This window comes from Oncorhynchus mykiss, chromosome 11 (assembly GCF_057628025.1).
Source record: "Oncorhynchus mykiss isolate SJ-2025 chromosome 11, ASM5762802v1, whole genome shotgun sequence".
NCBI lineage: Eukaryota > Metazoa > Chordata > Actinopteri > Salmoniformes > Salmonidae > Oncorhynchus > Oncorhynchus mykiss.
The window spans coordinates 21,319,627-21,341,694 of record NC_143032.1 but is presented as its reverse complement, the minus strand read 5'-3'; the positions used below and the strand labels follow the sequence as shown (position 1 = coordinate 21,341,694).

General features: G+C 44.0%; 1 protein-coding gene across 1 annotated transcript in view; it reads right to left on the bottom strand.

The window, feature by feature from the left end:
• The window catches only part of trpc1 (transient receptor potential cation channel, subfamily C, member 1), a 41,353-nt gene extending 20,831 nt beyond the window's left edge, over positions 1 to 20,522 (bottom strand). Inside the window, 7 exon segments of the mRNA NM_001185053.1 lie at positions 1,506 to 1,842; positions 7,273 to 7,468; positions 12,664 to 12,795; positions 16,285 to 16,487; positions 16,691 to 16,792; positions 17,965 to 18,113; positions 19,970 to 20,522. Of these exon segments, the coding sequence (NP_001171982.1) occupies positions 1,506 to 1,842; positions 7,273 to 7,468; positions 12,664 to 12,795; positions 16,285 to 16,487; positions 16,691 to 16,792; positions 17,965 to 18,113; positions 19,970 to 20,096 (1,246 nt within the window). The 5' untranslated portion in view covers positions 20,097 to 20,522.
• Positions 20,523 to 22,068: the final 1,546 nt, after the last annotated feature.

Genomic DNA, 22,068 nt, shown 5'->3' with positions numbered 1-22,068 from the left:
TGAAAATATACTCGGACCAACATGCATTAGATCACCCACTCTAGTCACACCCCGACCTAACCAAAATAGAGAATAAAAAGGCTCTCTATGGTCAGGGCGCGACAGTCATAATGACACAGAAAGTTACAGAGGGTCAAAGATCATAATCCCCCATAAATGCTAACCTCCCCTGTTATTGGTAATGGTGAGAGGTAAGCAAGTCTTGGGGATTTGATCTTTGACCCTCTCATCATTATTGACGATTCATTCAGGATGATCTGTAATCATGGTAGCATCCACATTCATGTAGATGTCTTTAGAAACATATTATATTCTTATTTACAATAAAAGTGACTCCAGAATGACATAATACATTATTTACCATTCATTTCTATTGCTCACAAAATCATCTGAATCACAACCAAAATGAACTGAAAAATGCAGTCACAAGCTTGATGTAGTCATTGCGCGCTAGGAATATAGGACCAAATGCAAAAAATGTGACCACTTTATTTATAAGAATCTTTGAGTGTCAATAATTATGACCCTTACCTTGTATTATTTATTTTATACAGTTATTATTGCTCATCTTTATCAAGGGTGTCAATAATTTCAGACCCCACTGTATATTTAAAATGATGATCCAGGGAGAGGACAGGTAAGACTGGACAGGAGCGGAGAGGACAGGTGAGGACTGGACAGGATAGGAGAGGACAGGATAGGAGAGGAGAGGACAGGTGAGGACTGGACAGGATAGGAGGTGAGAGGACAGGTGGGGACTGGCCAGGATAGGAGGTCAGAGGACAGGAGAGGAGAGGAGGGGAGGGGACAGGTGTGGACTGGACTGGATAGGAGGTGAGAGGACAGGTGCGGACTGGACAGGATAGGAGGTCAGAGGACAGGAGAGGAGAGGAGGGGACAGGATAGGAGGTCAGAGGACAGGAGAGGAGAGGAGGTGAGAGGACAGGTGAGGACTGGACAGGATAGGTCAGAGGACAGGACAGGAGAGGAGGTGAGAGGACAGGTGAGGACTGGACAGGATAGGAGGTCAGAGGACAGGACAGGAGAGGAGGTGAGAGGACAGGTGGAGACTGGACAGGATAGGAGGTCAGAGGACAGGACAGGAGGTGAGAGGACAGGTGAGGACTGGACAGGATAGGAGGTCAGAGGACAGGACAGGAGAGGAGAGGAGGGGACAGGAGGGAGGGAGGGGAGGGGACAGGCCAGGCCAGAAGAGAAGGGGAGAGGACAGGGTAGAAGAGTATAGGACAGGATAGGAGGGGAGTGTACAGGAGAAGAGGGGAGAGGAGAGGAGCGGAGGGGAGGAGAGGGGAGGAGGGGAGTGGAGAAGGAAGGCGAGGAGGGGAGAGGACAGGACAGGAGAGGACATGAGAGGAGAGGAGGAGACAGGAGCGGAGGGGAGGGAAGGGGAAGGGGAGAGGACACTAGAGGAGGGGAGATGAGAGGGAAGAAGGGGAGAGGGCAGGAGAAGAGAGGAGGGGAGAGGAGATGGAAGGACGTCTCACCTATGATCCAGAGTATGAGCAGGTAGTCGATCATCTCCAGGGCAGGGCCCATGGTGTTCTTCTTGCCCTCGTTGTACACCAGAGAGTACAGGTTGATGAGCAAGAGGAAGGTGAAGTAGGAGGCACTGTGTATGATGAACTTGACGAAGGGCGTGTGGATGATATGGCCCACGCGGGAGCGCGGCACCACTAGGTAGCACAGGGAGAGCAGCGGCCACAGCACCGCCACGCTCAGTACCGTGGACATCTTCAGACACGTGTGTTTACGCCGGTAGCTGGCCGTCTCGCCGAACCAGACGGTGTTGAGGAACTGCTGGCAGTTGGACTGGGCCACAAACTGGAGGGGGTAGGGAGGGGGTGGGGAGGAGGTGGTGCCATGCAGGAACAGTGGGAGGCGCCACAGAACAATGATGTGGATGGACATGTAGGAGTCAACAGGGAAACAAAGAGAGAAGAAGTAAAGGGTTATTCAGAATGGTAATTCATTCCAGAATACAGTACATGCACATTGTCAACAGTGTGCTTGTTTATCACGTCTTGCCTTGGATTTGTTTTCTGTGGAAAACTGTGCCTGATCCCCTCTTTATGGTTTGTTCCCAGTCATAACAAACTGTACTAATGTTATCCTCTGTGATCACATACCACCACTGACACAAAACAGAAATAGGAGGCATGTTTATCAAACACAGATTCAGTCAAGGCTATGAAGAGAAAGTGTTTAGGGCTCTGCTGCACAAGTTCTCTCTCTCCCTCTCTCTCTCTCTTTCTTTCTCTATCCCTCTTCCTCTCTCTCGTCCAGGTTCTGGTACCAGAGGAGCTCTTATTAGCATAATTTCTCAATGTGAGACAGAATGGTAGCAGCATGCTCGAGCCTCACTGTGATATAAAATATAATCCAAACACAACCTGCCAGGCTGAGCAAGCACAGTTATAAATAAAAGAACAGCTTCAAACATCCACCCTCATAACAGTCTGTCTCTGCCTCTCTGTCTCTGCTCTGGTTTGAGCTGGTCCGGTCCTCGGTTGGATGTAGCCTGGAGAGACCATAGCTAAATCAGGGTCATATTTCCACCAGACAACTACAGGAAAAACAGATGTTGTGGACTTCACGTTTTATGTTTGATAAATAGTCATTCATAATTCACTATAATCACCCTCTTTACCTAGCAGTCTGCTATTGTCTGTGTAGGCTACAATAAAAGAGTCCAAACAATTCACATGATGTATGTTCTGTATATATAGAAATATAAATGATGCCTGCTATAAATCCATTAAATGCTTTCAACTGTCAACCATTTCCACCTATTCATCATTTTTTATTTGTTTAGCCTAGAGCAGTATGCTAATACATTTGAGGGAGTGGTCCCTCCCTCCCTCACCTTTTTCTGCTTCTATTTGATTGACACTTTGAGCCTCTTAAGTCAAGTGTTATTGAAGCGTTGTGGTTGCAGGTTCACTTGGCACATCTAGAACTCTTTCTTTAGGGGGGTTTCTATAGGCCACTAAGTGCTAACGGTCAGTATCTAAATAATATGTGTGAAATGCTTGATCGTGTAAGTGATGTAAAAAGACAGGTCTACTTTCTTCGGAACCTGAATATTGACTGGTTTTCATCAAGCTGTCCGCACAAGTGGAAGCTTCTCACTGTAACCAGTGCCTGTAATCTGGTTCAGGTTATTAATCAACCTACCATGGTGTTCACAAACACTACAGGAACAAGATCATCTACATACAGTGGGGCAAAAAAGTATTTAGTCAGCCACCAATTGTGCAAGTTCTCCCACTTAAAAAGATGAGAGAGGCCTGTAATTTTCATCATAGGTACACTTCAACTATGACCGACAAAATGAGAAAAGATTTTAAAAATCCAGAAAATCCCATTGTAGGATTTTTTATGAATTTATTTGCAAATTATGGTGGAAAATAAGTATTTGGTCACCTACAAACAAGTAAGATTTCTGGCTCTCACAGACCTGTAACTTCTTCTTTAAGAGGCTCCTCTGTCCACCACTCGTTACCTGTATTTATGGCACCTGTTTGAACTTGTTATCAGTATAAAATACACCTGTCCACAACCTCAAACAGTCACACTCCAAACTCCACTATGGCCAAGACCAAAGAGCTGTCAAAGGACACCAGAAACAAAATTGTAGACCTGCACCAGGCCAGGAAGACTGAATCTGCAATAGGTAAGCAGCTTGGTTTGAAGAAATCAACTGTGGGAGCAATTATTAGAAAATGGAAGACATACAAGACCACTGATAATCTCCCTCGATCTGGGGCTCCACGCAAGATCTCACCCCGTGGGGTCAAAATGATCACAAGAACGGTGAGCAAAAATCCCAGAACCACACGGGGGGACCTAGTGAATGACCTGCAGAGAGCTGGGACCAAAGTAACAAAGCCTACCATCAGTAACACACTACACCGCCAGGGACTCAAATCCTGCAGTGCCAGACGTGTCCCCCTGCTTAAGTCAGTACATGTCCAGGCCCGTCTGAAGTTTGCTAGAGAGCATTTGGATGATCCAGAAGAAGATTGGGAGAATGTCATATGGTCAGATGAAACCAAAATATAACTTTTTGGTAAAAACTCAACTCGTCGTGTTTGGAGGACAAAGAATGCTGAGTTGCATCCAAAGAACACCATACCTACTGTGAAGCATGGGGGTGGAAACATCATGCTTTGGGGCTGTTTTTCTGCAAAGGGACCAGGACGACTGCTCTGTGTAAAGGAAAGAATGAATGGGGCCATGTATCGTGAGATTTTGAGTGAAAACCTCCTTCCATCAGCAAGGGCATTGAAGATGAAACGTGGCTGGGTCTTTCAGCATGATAATGATCCCAAACACACCGCCCGGGCAAAAAAAGAGTGGCTTCGTAAGAAGCATTTCAAGGTCCTGGAGTGGCCTAGCCAGTCTCCAGATCTCAACCCCATAAAAAATCTTTGGAGGGAGTTGAAAGTCCATGTTGCCCAGCAACAGCCCCAAAACATCACTGCTCTAGAGGAGATCTGCATGGAGGAATGGGCCAAAATACCAGCAACAGTGTGTAAAAACCTTGTGAAAACGTTTGACCTCTGTCATTGCCAACAAAGGGTATATAACAGTATTGAGATAAACTTTTGTTATTGACCAAATACTTATTTTCCACCATAATTTGCAAATAAATTCATTAAAAATTCTACAATGTTATTTTCTGGAGAAAAAAAATCTCATTTTGTCTGTCATAGTTGAAGTGTACCTATGATGAAAATTCCAGGCCTCTCTCATCTTTTTAAGTGGGAGAACTTGCACAATTGGTGGCTGACTAAATACTTTTTTGCCCCACTGTAATATATCGATCACATTTTATTTATTTTTTTCCCTTTTTCTCACAAATTTTGTGGTAACCAATTGGTAGTTGCAGTCTTGTCTCATTTCTGCAACTCCCGTACGAACTTGGGAGAGGATAAGGTCGAGAGCCATGCATCCTCCTAAACACGACCCAACCAAGCCACACTGCTTCTTGACACAATGCCCGTTTAACCCGGAAGCCAGCCGCACCACTGTGTACACTTGGCGAACGTGTCAGCGTGCATTGCACCCGGCCCACCACAGGAGTCGCTAAAGCGCAATGGAACAAGAACATCCCTGCCGGCCAAACCCTCCACTAACCCACACAACGCTGGGCCAATTGTGCACCGCCCCATGGGTCTCCCGGTCGCGGCCGGCTGTGACAGAGTCTGGACTCGAACCAGGATCACTAGCGGCACAGCTAGCAACTACGATGCAGTGCCTTAGACCACTGCACCACTCAGCCACGTCGATCACATTTTTACTAATACTGTAGAACTTTGTTCTAAAGCTGTATCCGTACCCATTGGATGTAGTGATCACAATACAGGAAATGCCAACAACGAACAGTGAGCCATCGTACTCATGCATAAAAAACTAATAATGAAAGAAAAGCATTGTAAATTTGAATTTTGTAAAGTTAGTGTGGCAGAGTTGGAAAAATTATTGTAATCGATCAATAATGACAAGCCTCCTGGCATTAACAACTTGATGGAAAGCTACTGAGGATGGTAGCTGACTCTATAGCCACTCCTATCTGTCATATTTTTAATCTGAGCCTAGAGGAAAGTCTTTGTCCTCAGGCCTGGAGGGAAGCCAAAGTAATTCCACTACCCAAAAGTGGGAAATCGGCCTTTGCTGGTTCTAACAGCAGACCAATAAGCTTGGTGCCAGCTCTTAACACTGTTGGAAAAAATTGTGTTTGCTATTTCTCTGTCAACAAAACAAACCACAGACTTTCAGCATGCTTATAGAGAAGGGCACTCAACATGTACTGCACTGACACAAATTACTTATGATTGGTGTAATGAAATTGGTAATAAGAAGATTTTGGGAGCTATACTGTTAGATTTCAGTGCAGCCTTTGATATTATTGACCATAACTTGTTCTTGAAAAAATATATGTGCCATATCGTGGATTCAGAGCTATCTATTTAATAGAACTCAAAGAGTTTTCTTTAATGGAAGCTTCCCTAATGTCAAACATGTAAAGTGTGGTGTACCGCAGGGCAGCTCTCTACATCCTCTACTCTTTTCTATTTTTACCAATGACCTGCCACTGGCATTAAACAAAGCATGTCTATCCATGTAAAGCATGTGTATACATCAACAACCACAGCTAATGAAGTCATTGAAACCCTTAAGAAAGAGTTGCAGTCTGTTTTGGAATGTGTGGCCAGTAATAAACTGGTCCTGAACATCTCTACAACTAAGAGCATTGTATTTAGTACAAATCTTTCCCTAAGTTCTAGACCTCAGCTATATCTGGCAATGAATGATGTGGCTGTTGAACAAGCTGAGGAGAATAAATTACTTGGCGTTACCTTAGATTGTAAACTGTCATGGTCAAAACATATAGATTCAATGGTTGTAAAGATGGGGAGAGGTTTGCCCGTAATAAAGAGATGCTCTGCTTTTTGACACCTCACTCCAAAAAGCAAGATCTGCCGTCTCTAGTAATGTCTAATCTTGATTATTGTCAAGTCGTGTGGTCCAGTGCTGCAAGGAAAGACCTAGTTAATCTGCAGCTGGCCCAGAACAGAGCGGCACGTCTTGCTCTTCTTTTTAAAAAGAGGGCTGATGTAAATACTATGAATGCCAGTCTCTCTTGGCTTAGAGTTGAGGAGAGAATGACTGCATCACTTCTTTTTATAAGGAACATCAATGTGTTGAAAATCCCACATTTTTGCATAGTCAATTTACACACAGCTCTGACACACACACTTACCCCACCAGACATGCCACTAGGGGTCTTTTCACAGTACCTAAATCCAGAACAAATTCAAGAAAGCGTACAGTATTATATAGAGCCATTAACTCCGTTCCATCTTATATTTCTCAAATAAACAGCAAACCTGGTTTCAAAAAACATATGAAAAACATACACCTCACGGCACAACGCCTCTCCCCTATTTGACCTAGATAGTTTGTGTGTATGTATTGATATGTAGGCTATGTGTGCCTACATATCTGTCACTGAGCTGCTGTTGTCTATTAATGTTCTGTACTATGTAATGTTTCATGTTTTGTATGGACCCCAGGAAGAATAGCTGCTGCTTTTGCAACAGTTCATGGGGATCCTAATAAAATACAAAATACCTAGGGTTGCAAAATTCCCATGTCTGGGAATCCTCCAAGGAAGGATTTCTGGAAAACTTTAGATAAATTACTGGAACATACTGGTACTTGATGGCCAGTGATTTTGAGTCTCACCTCTTTCTGGTTGTACTTGATAGCTAGTTTGAGTCGGCTGAGGTTCATGCGTTCCTCCATCAGGCCTCTCTTGTCCACTGTGTCTTCATTGGCCATGTGGTTGAGGATCACCTCCAGTTCTCTGGAGTTACGTGCCTGGGCCAGGAGATCCTTAGCAAACATCTTACACTGCTTAGCCAGCTCCTCATAGTCATTCCTGGAACCATGAAGAGGAGAGGAGAGGAAAGTGAGAAGAGGAGAGGGAGAAGAGGGGGAAGAGGAGAGCAGAGGAGAGCAGAGGGAGAAGAGGAGGGGAGAGGGAGAGGGGGAAGAGGAGAGGAGAGGGGGAAGAGGAGAGGGAGAAGAGGGGGAAGAGGAGAGCAGAGGTGGAAGAGGGGAGAGGGGAGAGGAGAGGGGGAAGAGGAGAGGAGAAGGGCAAGAGGAGAGGGGAAAGAGGAAAGCGGGAAGAGGAGAGAAGGAAGAGGAGGAGGAGAGGTGAGGAGAGGGAGGAGGGGATGAGGAGTGGGAAGGAAAATGGAGGAGGAGATTAGAGAAGAGGAGGAAGACATAGCAGCTCTTTCAGTAGTTCCAACTAAACTACTGAAAGAGCTGCTTCCTGTGCTTGGCCCTCCTATGTTGAACATAATAAACGGCTCTCTATCCACCGGATGTGTACCAAACTCACTAAAGGTGGCAGTAATAAAGACAAACCTTGACCCAGAAAATATAAAAAACTATCGGTCTATTTCGAATCTCCCATTCCTCTAAAAAAAAATTGAAAAAGCTGTTGCGTAACAACTCACTGCCTTCCTGAAGACAAACAATACAAAACGCTTCAGTCTGGTTTTAGACCCCATCATAGCACTGAGACTGCACTTGTGAAGGTGGTAAATGACTTTTAAATGGCGTCAGACCGAGGCTCTGCATCTGTCCTCATGCTCCTAGACCTTAGTGCTGCTTTTGATACCATCGATTACCACATTCTTTTGGAGAGAATGGAAACCTAAATTGGTCTACATGGACAAGTTCTGGCCTGGTTTAGATCTTATCTGTTGGAAAGATAACAGTTTGTCTCTGTGGATGGTTTATCCTCTGATAAATCAGCTGTACATTTCAGTGTTCCTCAAGGTTCCGTTTTAGGACCACTATTGTTTTCACTATATATTTTATATTTTGTCATTCGGAAACATAATGTTAACTTTCACTGCTATGCAGATGACACACAGCTGTACATGAAACATGGTGAAGCCCCAAAATTGCTCTCGCTGGAAGCCTGTGTTTCAGACATAAGGAAGTAGATGGCTGCAAATATTCTACTTTTAAACTCGGACAAAACAGAGATGCTTGTTCTAGGTCCCAAGAAACAAAGAGATCTTCTGTTGAATTTGACAATTAATCTTGATGGTTGTACAGTCGTCTCAAATAAAACTGTGAAGGACCTCTGAGTTACTCTTGACCCTGATCTCTCTTTTGACGAACATATCAAGACTGTTTCAAGGACAGCTTTTTTTCATCTACGTAACGTTGCAAAAACCTTTCTGTCCAAAATGATGCAGAGAAATGAATCCATGCTTTTGTTACTTCTAGGTTAGACTACTGCAATGCTCTACTTTTCGGCTACCCGGATAAAGCACTAAATAAACTCCAGTTAGCTGCTAGAATCAAACACGGCTGCTAGAATCTTGACTAGAAACAAAAGATTTGATCATATTACTCCAGTGCTAGCCTCGCTACACTGGCTTCCTGTTAAGGCAAGGGCTGATTTCAAGGTTTTACTGCTAACCTACAAAGCATTACATGGGCTTGCTCCTACCTATCTTTCCGATTTGGTCCTGCCGTACATACCTACACGTACGCTACGGTCACAAGATGCAAGCCTCTTAACAGTCTCTAGAATTTCTAAGCAAACAGCTGGAGGCAGGGCTTTCTCCTATAGAGCTCTATTTCTCTGGAATGGTCTGCCTACCCATGTGAGAGACGCAGACTCTGTCTCAACTTTGATGTCTTTATTGAAGACTCATCTCTTCAGTAGGTCCTATGATTGAGTGTCTGGCCCAGGAGTGTGAAGGTGAACGGAAAGGCACTGGAGCAATGAACCGCCCTTGCTGTCTCTGCCTGGCCGGTTCCCCTCTCTCCACAGGGATTGTCTGCCTCTAACCCTATTACAGCGGCTGAGTCACTGGCTTACTGGTGTTCTTCCATGCCATCCCTAGGAGGGGTGCGTCACTTGAGTGGGTTGAGTCACTGACGTGATCTTCCTGTCTGGGTTGGCGCCCCCCCCTTGGGTTGTGCCGTGGCGTAGATCTTTGTGGGCTATACTAGGCCTTGTCTCAGGATGTTAAGTTGGTGGTTGAAGATATCCCTCAAGTGGTGTGGGGGCTATGCTTGGCAAAGTGGGTGGGGTTATATCCTGCCTGTATGGCCCTGTCTGGGGGTATCGTCGGACGGGGCCACAGTGTCTCCCGACCCCTCTTGTCTCAGCCTCCAGTATTCACGCTGCAGTAATTTATGTGTCGGGGGTCTAGGGTCAGTCTGTTATATCTGGAGTATTTCTCCTGTCTTATCCGGTGTCCTGTGTGAATTTAAGTATGATCTCTCTAATTCTCTCTTTCTCTCTTTCTCTCGGGGGACCTGAGCCCTAGGACCATGCCTCAGGACTACCTGGCATGATGACTCCTTGCTGTCCCCAGTCCACCTGGCCGTGCTGCTGCTCCAGTTTCAACTGTTCTGCACGCGGCTATGGAATCCTAACCTGTTCACCGGACGTCCTACTTGTCCCCGACCTGCTGTTTTCAACTCTCTAGAGACAGCAGGAGTGGTAGAGATACTCTTAATGATCGGCTATGAAAAGCCAACTGACATTTACTCCTGAGGTGCTGACTTGCTGCACCCTCGACAACTACTGTGATTATTATTATTTGACCATGCTGGTCATTTATGAACATTTGAACATCTTAGCCATGTTCTGTTATAATCTCCACCCAGCACAGCCAGAAGAGGACTGGCCACCCCTCATAGCCTGGTTCCTCTCTCTAGGTTTTTCCTAGCCACCGTGCTTCTACACCTGCATTGCTTGATGTTTGGGTTTAAGGCTGGGTTTCTGTACAGCAGTTTGATATATCAGCTGATGTAAGAAATAGATTTGATTTGATTTTATTTGACGATGATGAAGAGGAAGAAAAGACACACAGAATGAGTAAAACGGCTTAAAGCTGAAATCCGTAGCTGCGCATCTCCTATGTCTGTTTGGGATATTACAAAAACAAAGAAGTTACTGCAAACAACAAATACAGTTTTTTTTCCCTCTGACGTCATTGCAGGTGTGACTTTTTTTTTTAGCACAATACTGGATGCTCCTCTCCTCCGTTCCATTAACAAAACAAAAACAATAACACAGGTGCTCGTGTGAACTGTGGCGCTGTTTCCCCCTTTACGTATTCCAGCTTTAAGTAAAATCATTCCATTGAATTTATTTAGCCAGGATAGTCCAATCAGTAACATCGGTCAGTCTTTTAGCTTCAATTAATTGAGAAACTAGTAGCTATGCAGCCATAAACCAGTCATAGGACAGAAACACAGCAAGCCCTTATAGAAGGCTATAGAAGTGTGATAACATGCGTCTTGGTGAGAGGTGTAGGAGTCAGGCGCAGGAGAGCAGGGATGTCTGAGGAGCGTGTTTAATAATATAGTCCAGCAATGCAAACGGCACAGAACAAAAATCCCAAAACTACGCTCTCGAATAATCGTGCAAACACACGGAGGAACTAACACAGTTCCGACACTTTACATACACGTGCGTAATAGCGAAAAAACAACAAACATCAAATACCATCGAACGCAATACACACAAGTCTAATCCTGCACGAATTACGGCAGGTAACAGGTGCCCTATATACCCACAGAAATCAAAGCAATTGGAAACCAGGTGTGAAAAGGAACACAGACAAAACAACCAGAAAAAGAAAAAGGGATCGGTAGTGGCTAGTAGACCGCGACGCCGAGCGCCGAGCGCCGCCCGAACAGGGAGAGGAGTTACCTTCGGTAGAAGTCGTGACAAGAAGGCAGTGGTGGAAAAAGTACACAATTATCATACTCACCCAGTAATATACTACTTCAGTAAAAGTCTAAAGGTGTTTGGTTTTAAATATACTGAAGTATCAAAAGTAAATAAATCATTTCAAATTCCTTATCTTAAGCAAACCAGACGGCACATATTTATTTTTTATTTACTGGTAGCCAGGGACACACTCCAACATCATTTACAAAGTCAATGATGTCAAAAATATAAATAGTAGAGTACAGATACCATCCAAACTACTTAATTAGTACTTACTTTAAAGTATTTTTACTTAAGCACTTTACACCCCTGATGGAAGGAAGCCATTGAGCAGGGTTCCCTAACTGTCAACCCCCCAATCTTCATTGTTGGACATAAAAGACTGTAAAAAACACCAGGAAATCTGTTCCAATGTATTCTCACGCATAATAGAGAGACTTGCATGTGTTTGTATACAAATGTGAGGAAGGTTTGAAATCTAATATTATCTGTTTTGGCTTCTTGCGGCCCCCGACCATCCGATTAAGAGATATATATAATATTTAATATATAATATCTTAATCGGATATATATATATATATATATATATATATATATATATATATTATTTTAAGTTGATGATCCCTGCCTTTGAGTTTCCTGCTAGAACTCACCTGATGTTTGTGTGTGTCTGTGTGTGTGTGTGTGACGTACCTGAACTCACCTGATGTTTGTGTGTGTCTGTGTGTGTGTGTGTGGCGTACCTGAACTCACCTGATGTTTGTGTGTGTGGCGTACCTGAACTCACCTGATGTTTGTGTGTGTGTGTGGCGTACCTGAACTCACCTGATGTTTGTGTGTGTGTGTGGCATACCTGAACTCACCTGATGTTTGTGTGTGTCTGTGTGTGTGTGTGTGTGTGTGTGGCGTACCTGAACTCACCTGATGTTTGTGTGTGTGTGTGGCGTACCTGAACTCACCTGATGTTTGTGTGTGTGTGTGGCGTACCTGAACTCACCTGATGTTTGTGTGTGTGTGTGTGGCGTACCTGAACTCACCTGATGTTTGTGTGTGTGTGTCTGTGGCGTACCTGAACTCACCTGATGTTTGTGTGTGTGTGTGTGGCGTACCTGAACTCAAGTGATGTTTGTGTGTGTGTGAGGCGTACCTGTACTCACCTGATGTTTGTGTGTGTGCGTGGCGTACCTGAACTCACCTGATGTTTGTGTGTGTGTGTCTGTGGTGTACCTGAACTCACCTGATGTTTGTGTGTGTGTGTGTGGCGTACCTGAACTCACCTGATGTTTGTGTGTGTGTATCTGTGGCGTACCTGAACTCACCTGATGTTTGTGTGTGTCTGTGTGTGTGTGGCGTACCTGAACTCCACCTCGACCAGGCTGAGCTCCCTGAGGTCTGCACTCAGCTCAAAGGCCCTGAGGATGGGGTCCTCCTCGGTCAGCATAATCAAAGACGGGCTGGCCAGGCACCTGTAGATGTCCAGACGAAACCTGGGGGGTTCGTAGGGGAGCCAGGGAGGGAGGAGAGTGAGAGGAGGTTGAGGTAAGGAGGGAGAGAGTTGTGGGAGAAGGAGGTAGGAAGGGGATGAAGAAAAGGAGAAAGGAAGGAGAAAGGGAGAAAGAAAGCAAGAGGGAAGGAAGAGTAGGTGGAGGGAGGGAGGGAGGGGGAGATAGAGGGAGAGAGAGAGAGAGAGAGAGAGAGAGAGAGAGAGAGAGAGAGAGAGAGAGAGAGAAAGAAAGAAAGAAAGAAAGAGAGAGAGAGAAAGAAAGAGAGAGAGAAGACAAGAGAGTCACAAAGCTGTTTCTAAAAGTTTACATCATTTGACTTCTTGTTCCTTGTTCTGTACCTATTTAAAACTCCTTCTTGTTCCTTGTTCTGTATCTATTTAAAACTTATTCCCATCGACATGCTGTTGTGATCTGTGTGCTGATTCACAGTGGGCTGTGTGGGAGGCCTCTGTCACACAGTTAGAATATAAACACCAAGCAGAACATCGCATTGATTCCTGCTAATACTTCTAAACAGAAACCCAGAAATGGTCCTATTGCTTCAAAGATAAGAGTGTTAAGTTTTTCCTAATGTCTGTGAAAGACAAGACAAGACAAGTCATCCAGCTCTGGTCAGTGGAGTCAGTCATTGTGTCCAAAATGGAGGGTTGGGTAGGTTACTTTCTAAATGCAGTCCATTACAGTTACTAGTTACCTGTCCAAAAGTGTAATCAGTAACATAACTTTTGGATTACCCAAACTCAGTAATTTAATCGGATTACTTTCAGTTACTTCTAGATTATTTTCCCCTTAAGAGGCACAAAGTTGCATTTTTCATAATGAATCTTGTTCTAAAGGCAGCTCTGCAGAGTTTTAAACATAACCTTAACTCTAACATTAACCACACTGCCAACCCATAATGCCTTACCCTTCCTTAAATTAAGACCAAAAAGCAACATTTTGTCTTCATACATTTTTACAATATTTGCAATTTTGACTCTGCAGCTGGCCCATCTAGAGGAAACTTCTCAGTTCTGAATCAAGGACAAGACTCATCCCAATAAGTGTCAACCTGTTTAAAAGGCATTAGAAGAAGACAAAAATGAATATTACCAATTTGAACAACATCCATTGCAGGATAAATCAATGTTAAAGTTCATATAGCAGGCCATAAATGGACGTTACATTTTACTTTAAGGTTTGGTTATGTAGGCTTCTTCTAACCCATTGCTTTCTATTACAGATAATACTATGATTAGGTTTTATTCAAATGAAAATAAACAATCTGTCAGATTTCCAGTCATTCCAATTCATCTTCAAAAGAAGGACATGGAAATATGGAAATATAGATAAGCCAAATGGTTTAACCTGAGCGTAACCCTAAAAGTAAGGACTAATTATCCTACCTTGTGGTTTATGATTTTGTTGTCCTGGAGGAGTGATTGGGCTCATTGATTTGAGGTGAAAAATAAACGCTGCTCTTTGAATACAGAGGTTTTTGCATTTGAAAGATATATGCCATATCCTGCATTTGCTATAGAGACCTACTGTTTACATTTTTCTTGGTGACACTTTGATATCTTGATCATTTGCAGCAGTCTAAGTCTATCAAAAGTCTGCGAGTTTGAGCATGTGTCTGTTAGGCCTATGGCACTTATTTTCAATCAGCACTTGATTGAGGAATAAAAGCTCCACTCGTGCTCTTCTTAAATTAAACTAGTTTTTGACAGTATGGAGCACAAGTTTAGAAGGGAGGAGAACTTTTATTCCATAGGCTGAGATCCGCACTATGCGGCTGTTGCAAGAGCGCATTTTATTCTGGCTGTCCAAAGGGGCACATTCATTACGCCGATTCTGTTGCAAAACATTTCTTAAACGTAAGTGAACGGAATGAAAAGGGGTGAGACCTACCTGAATTTGTCCAAAATAAACTCAAATTTTGATCTGTTTTCTTCTGTTTGGTTCTTCAACAGTAAACGGTTTCCTTAATGGATACACCCCCGTTCGCAAAAACAACGATTGATAGGCATCTAAAACTTCTTCAATTCAACTCATATTGGGTGAAAATACACATACACTGAGTGTACAAAACATTAAGAACACCTGGTCTTTCCATGACACAGACTGACCAGGTGAATCCAGGTGAAAGCTATGATCCCTTATTGATATAACTTAAATCCACTTTAATCCGTGTAGGTGAAGGGGAGGAGACAGGTTAAAGCATTTTTAAGCCTTGAGACAATTGAGACATGGATTGTGTATGTGTGCCATTCAGAGGGTGAATCGGCAAGACAAAATACTGTATTTAAGTGCCTTTGAACAGGGTATGGTAGTAGATGCCAGGAGCAACGGTTTGAGTGTGTCAAGAACTGCAATGCTGCTGGGTTTTTCACGTTCAACAGTTTCCCGTGTGTATCAAGAATGGTCCACCACCCAAAGGACATCCAGTCAACTTGAAACAACTGTGGGAAGCATTGGAGTCAACATGATCCAGCATCCCAGTGGATTGCTTTTGACTCCTTGTAAAGTTCATGCCCCGATGAATTGAGACTGTTATGAGGGCAAAAGGTTGTTGAAACTCAATATTTGGAAGGTGTTACTCATGTTTTGTACAATCTGTGTACATCTGTGAACAGCCATCCACATTCCCAACATCCACAATCCGTAAGGTGCAAATAGCTGAATGAGAGAGCAGCAGTGTGATTCACATCATTGTAGCCTAGATATCAATAATACATGATATCCGTATTGCCCGTAGGCTACACCACTGCTGTAGATCTTGCCTCCCAGTGTTTATTAAAGTTGGATAATCTTTGGGGAAGGACCTTCCAGTGGCTGGGGATTTTATTGCAGGGAAACTGAAATCCGTTTTACCTAATTTCTACCAACATGTCACCTGTGCAACTAGAGGCTAACCCTGCCTAAATGGCACCCTGTTCCCTATATAGTGCACTACTATATAGGGGAGTCCTATGGGCCCTGGTCAAAAGTAGTGCACTGCATAGAGAATAGGGCGCCATTTCAGATGCAACCAGTCAACCCAGAAAAGGGAGATGATGTATGATGGGGTTGTCTCCCAAACGCTCTACCACTGTCAACAGGTCAGCACCTTACAATAACCTTTAGCGAACAGACACCTTCTTGACACCATACGTGGATTTCCTTCTATTTTCCAGATTCCAGAATACCAGAGCAAGGACAAAACGTCCAAACAAGTGTCCTTTGAAGGTAGCCCAGGAAACGTTATTAGTTTTACAAAGAGGTGTGTACCTACACACACACTCTCGAACACATCCATGGTCACATGGCAGACACACCGCCTCCCCCTTAGTGGTCCCCCTTAGTGGTTCGCTGTGGATAGGAGTAGTGAATACTTACTTGGTTATTCTATCCTTCCCAGAGAAAGAGAGAGAGAGAGAGTGTGTGTCTGTGTGTCTGTGTGTGTGTGTGTGTGTGTGTGTGTGTGTGTGTGTGTGTTCTACAGGATCTTACCTGGAGTGCCGTAGGCTGTCCTTCTTGTTCTTGGCATTACAGAGAGTACACTCGCAGCCCACAGCGTGAGGCCTGGGCAGGGAGATATCCTGCTTCAGCAACATGGTCAGTATCTCATAGTTGTTCCTATGGGCCGCCAGGATCACTGGAGCCACGTCCATGGTGGTGGAGTACTCGGGGTTCTGGATGCGCTGCATCAGTTTCTGACAGAGAGAGAGAGAGGAAAGGAGAAGAGGCTTGTTGTTATTGATGCAGTCTTTAACCCTCTAAAAGCGTTCAGTTGTCCTGATGATGTAATATACTTTTTGCTCTAAAATACAGGGTCAGGAGAGTCACTTGGCTGTGGCAGGTAATAATCAATTTATTATCATAAGTATTACAATGGTGGAGAAGAGAAGAGACTAACAGCGATGGAGGGCTTAGAGGACCTCCTGGGGTGATGGTTGAGGAGGATGTCCACAGCTCCCACCACCTCCGAGTCAATGGCCACTAACAGAGCATCTGTTGCCTAGGACAAACACAGACACAACAACAGTACCGGGTTAGAGAGAGAGAGAGAGAGCCTGGACCAAACACAACAACAGGACCAGGTTAGAGAGAGAGAGAGAGAGCCTGGACCAAACACAACAACAGGACCGGGTTAGAGAGAGAGAGAGAGAGAGAGAGAGAGAGAGAGAGAGAGAGAGAGAGAGAGAGAGAGAGAGAGAGCCTGGACCAAACACAACAACAGGACCAGGTTAGAGAGAGAGAGAGAGAGAGAGAGAGAGAGAGAGAGAGAGAGAGAGAGAGAGAGAGAGAGAGAGAGAGAGAGAGAGAGAGCCTGGACCAAACACATCAACAGGACCAGGTTAGAGAGAGAGAGAGAGAGAGAGAGAGAGAGAGAGAGAGCCTGGACCAAACACAACAACAGGACCAGGTTAGAGAGAGAGAGAGAGAGAGAGAGAAAGAGAGAGAGAGAGAGCCTGGACCAAACACAACAACAGGACCAGGTTAGAGAGAGAGAGAGAGAGAGAGAGAGAGAGAGAGAGAGAGAGAGAGAGAGAGACAGAGAGAGAGAGACAGAGAGAGAGAGAGAGACTGAGACAGAGACAGAGACAGAGACAGAGAGAGAGAGAGAGAGAGAGAGAGAGAGAGAGAGAGAGAGAGAGCCTGGACCAAACACAACAACAGGAACAGGTTAGAGAGGGAGAGAGCCTGGACCAAACACAACAACAGGACCAAGTTAGAGAGAGAGAGAGCCTGGACCAAACACAACATCAGGACCAGGTTAGAGAGAGAGAGCCTGGACCAAACACAGACACAGGACCAGATTAGAGAGAGAGAGAGCCTGGACCAAACACAACATCAGGGCCAGGTTAGAGAGAGAGAGCCTGGACCAAACACAACAACAGGAACAGGTTAGAGAGGGAGAGAGCCTGGACCAAACACAACAACAGGACCAGATTAGAGAGAGAGAGAGCCTGGACCAAACACAACATCAGGACCAGGTTAGAGAGAGAGAGCCTGGACCAAACACAGACACAACAACAGAGAATAGAGTCAGGATAGTTATAGTAAAATAGTCAACAGCGCAGGGCCAGAGGCCACATTGTGTGAAGCATCTTGCTCTCTGTGTGTGTGTGTGTGTGTGTGTGTGTGTGTGTGTGTGTGTGTGTGTGTGTGTGTGTATGTGTGTGTTACCTGGCAGCCGTGCTCCAGCAGAAGCTTAAGGATGTCCAGGTTTTGGTTCTCTATAGAGATGGTGACAGCGTCTCTCCCCAGCACATCTACACAGTTGATATTGAGCTCTGTCTTCTCCTCCAGCAGTCTCTTCACCATGTAGTAGTCACCTGGAACAGTGTGACATTAGAGCACAACACACACACGCAAATAAAAATGCACACGCACTCATACGCACACACAGAAACACACACACAAAAATGCACACACAGAAGAAGAAGAAAAACACACACACGCACACAAAGAAAGAAAAGAACACAGAGACACACACGAATGCACACACACACATGGGTGCACCCACGCACACACACACATACACACACACAGAAAGAGAGTGGGACGCAGATGCACAGAGAGAGACGCAGAATACACTCTGCACACAGAGAGTAGGCTCCACTCCAACACTCCAGCACCCTACACTCCCAGCTTAATGTAACAATAACAATCGCCATCAAAGGACAAAGATAGTCTGTTGAGCCATGTTTATACTGGCTTTATATGGTGAGACTCTCTGGGACAACCTGCTGGCCCCTATAAAAACATCCACCTCAGCTTCACTTGTCATTGATTTCAAATACTCTCTCATTTCATTGGGATACTGTTATGACTATCATAGCTCCTTGCTTCTGACACATGGAAATGATTTGTCTTTATACCCCTCCTCTCATGGGAATTATGTACATGTGTTTGATATCTGTGTGTGTGTGTGTGTGTGTGTGTGTGTGTGTGTGTGTGTGTGTGTGTGTGTGTGTGTGTGTGTGTGTGTGTGTTCAACTTGGCCTGGATAACAGAATACAGAATGCAGTAAATATATAGTATTTGTCACAGGCTAGCAAAAGGATGACAAAGCTTACATAAGAGCATAGCTCCACATAGCTCTACACAAGAGCATATAGCTCCACATAGCTCTACACAAGAGCATATAGCTTCAAATAGCTCTACACAAGAGCATATAGCTTCACATAGCTCTACACAAGAGCATATAGCTTCACATAGCTCTACACAAGAGCATATAGCTCCACATAGCTCTACACAAGAGCATATAGCTTCCCATAGCTCTACACAAGAGCATATAGCTTCACATAGCTCTACACAAGAGCATATAGCTCCACATAGCTCTACACAAGAGCATATAGCTTCCCATAGCTCTACACAAGAGCATATAGCTCCACATAGCTCTACACAAGAGCATATAGCTTCCCATAGCTCTACACAAGAGCATATAGCTTCACATAGCTCTACACAAGAGCATATAGCTCCACATAGCTCTACACAAGAGCATATAGCTTCACATAGCTCTACACAAGAGCATATAGCTTCACATAGCTCTACACAAGAGCATATAGCTTCACATAGCTCTACACAAGAGCATATAGCTTCACATAGCTCTACACAAGAGCATATAGCTTCCCATAGCTCTACACAAGAGCATATAGCTCCACATAGCTCTACACAAGAGCATATAGCTTCACATAGCTCTACACAAGAGCATATAGCTTCACATAGCTCTACACAAGAGCATATAGCTTCACATAGCTCTACACAAGAGCATATAGCTTCACATAGCTCTACACAAGAGCATATAACTTCACATAGCTCTACACAAGAGCATATAGCTTCACATAGCTCTACACAAGAGCATATAGCTCCACTAGGTTAAATAAAACTCAACCCTGTGGACAAACTTCCAGTGTAGCTACATGCAGGCTGCTGCAGTAGGCATTCATCCAAAGTATACTCACTCATCCATCATAAGGCAAGAGAGGATGACTGTTGGTAATAATGGTGTGATATGACATGAAGTGTTTCAAATAATAAAACGCTACATGTTTACACCTTTTCTTAAACAACATGTTACAACACGCTGTCATAAAGTCACGTGTTTTTCTAATGCCATGTTAATAACATCATATACTTACTTTTTCGTTTGATAAATGAATCCACCTAGAAGCCTAAAATAACTCACCTTTCTCACAGGCCAGTAGGAAGAGCTTTTCATCCAGAGTAGTCTCCTCCTTCACCTCCCTCACGTCTTTCAGGGCCAGAAATTTATCCGGAGAGGACACGTCCGTGACCTGATATAGAGCGGCCATTGCGACGGAGAAGGAGTAGGGCAGGACACTGATGTGCATCCCACTACTAGGCGCCAGCGACCATTTAACCATGAAAGCCCGTCACATGGGATGACATATACTGCAAAAGACTGTTAATGTATTTCCCCCCCAAAGAACGGCAGGTGTAAACGTCTTCCCGGAATAATAAATAAATAAATATATGTAAGCTATTATTGTCGTCGCATCCGTGTTGCTAACGTTTCATCCGTTTTTACGCAGCGTCGGCGTCTGGCGCGCGTAACGACCTTCCCAGTTGTTTCCTCGTAATAACCCGTTGACACACGCTATTCTTCTTCAGATGTAAACATACCGCACGCAGTCAGAGCATAAATAGAACTCTCCATCAACGTGTTTACATGCACCATTTTTTCGCACCGCTTCGCAGGCTTCCGACAGTCCTCTGGTCCTGATGGTGTTGCTGCTGCGCATGCTCAATCTCATCTCGCTGGCACAGCGCAGCCAGCATCCTCAGCGGTCCACTAATACCCAGCGCGGACGTGTCATAAAGGGAAGTGGTTCTAATCGTTTTTCAACCATTCATTTTCATGATCATATTTAGAGAGGTAAATAAAGAGTTCACCCTGAAGTATTTCCAAAACACTACTACAATCATAGTCTGCAATAATAATGCTCAAATAAGCAGTTTCATTTGGAATAATATTGTCTCAAAGTTTCTATTTGCACATTCATAACACAAAAATCTCAACAAATTGACTATTTACCTTGCTCTAATTTTTTCATACTGACAGGAATTATATGAGCACATTTTGTGTGTGTGCCTGTATGTGATCTTTCCCATCTTCCCTCACAGAAAGACATTTGGATGACAAAGATACAAAGCATTTCAGATCAATATAATGACAATGTGTGTAGGAGCAGCATGACTTTGAGGACGTAGTGTAACTGCAGATAAATGTCACATAGGCCTATACTGCACCATTTAATACCAGAGGGCTTTTAGGTAATGAACATGAGGTAATGAATTTAGGTAATGAACAATGATGGTAAAATTAGAGAGGGCTAATAATTATGGTGCACACATGCATCTTTCAACATGAGGCGTTGAAACAAGGGGCAGTCAGAAGTTGAACCAATTACAAAATGTTTTCCCCGCCACCTGTTTCGCGAAAAAAGCTAAAGAACGGGGCTGGAGAAATGTAACCACTCAAATTCAGACAGCGCTATGGATGGAGTAGAACAAGTTACTATTCTGGGTGCTGCTGGGGTACGGCAGCTGACGGGGTATGACAGAGGAACTAAGCTCATGAAGCAATTAGAATTTATGTTCTTCAAGAACCAATGGGTACATTCATTTATAAGTCCACAAATGGATGTAGCAACGGCAGATTTCCCCTTTAATGTTAAAGGTTTTATTTTTCTAATCAGGGTGAACATATCTCCTGAAATAACTTTAGGCGCAAATCTGTAGTACAAATAATCAAATCAAATCAAATTTGATTCGTCACATGCGCAGGTGTAGTAGACTTGCTTTACTCACGAGCCCCTAACCGACAATGCTGTTTTAAAAAATCTGGATAAGAATAAGAGATAAAAGTTCAAATAATACATTTAACAATTAATCAATTAAGTTTATTTAACTTATTTTTCTATAAGACATAAATCATTGACAACAGGTGCAGTAGCCTACATAATATCCAAAGGTTTACCGCACCCAACAGGAATTGAAATATCTCCTTTACCCCAGCAGATGGCAACCTTCGGAAAGGAACTGCAGCGCATACAGCAGTGACCGCATCCAAAAACCCAAGAGTAATGAAAATACACATTTACCAAGAAATCAGGAAAAGATTAGCCTAATACTGAACTAAAAACTCTTGAGACAACTGTAGGACGCCCAATAGACATGCCCAAAACCCTCCCATTTTTGGCTGCCATTGGTGTAATAACACATGAACTGACACACGTGAGCGGATCATTTTCAATCTGTTGG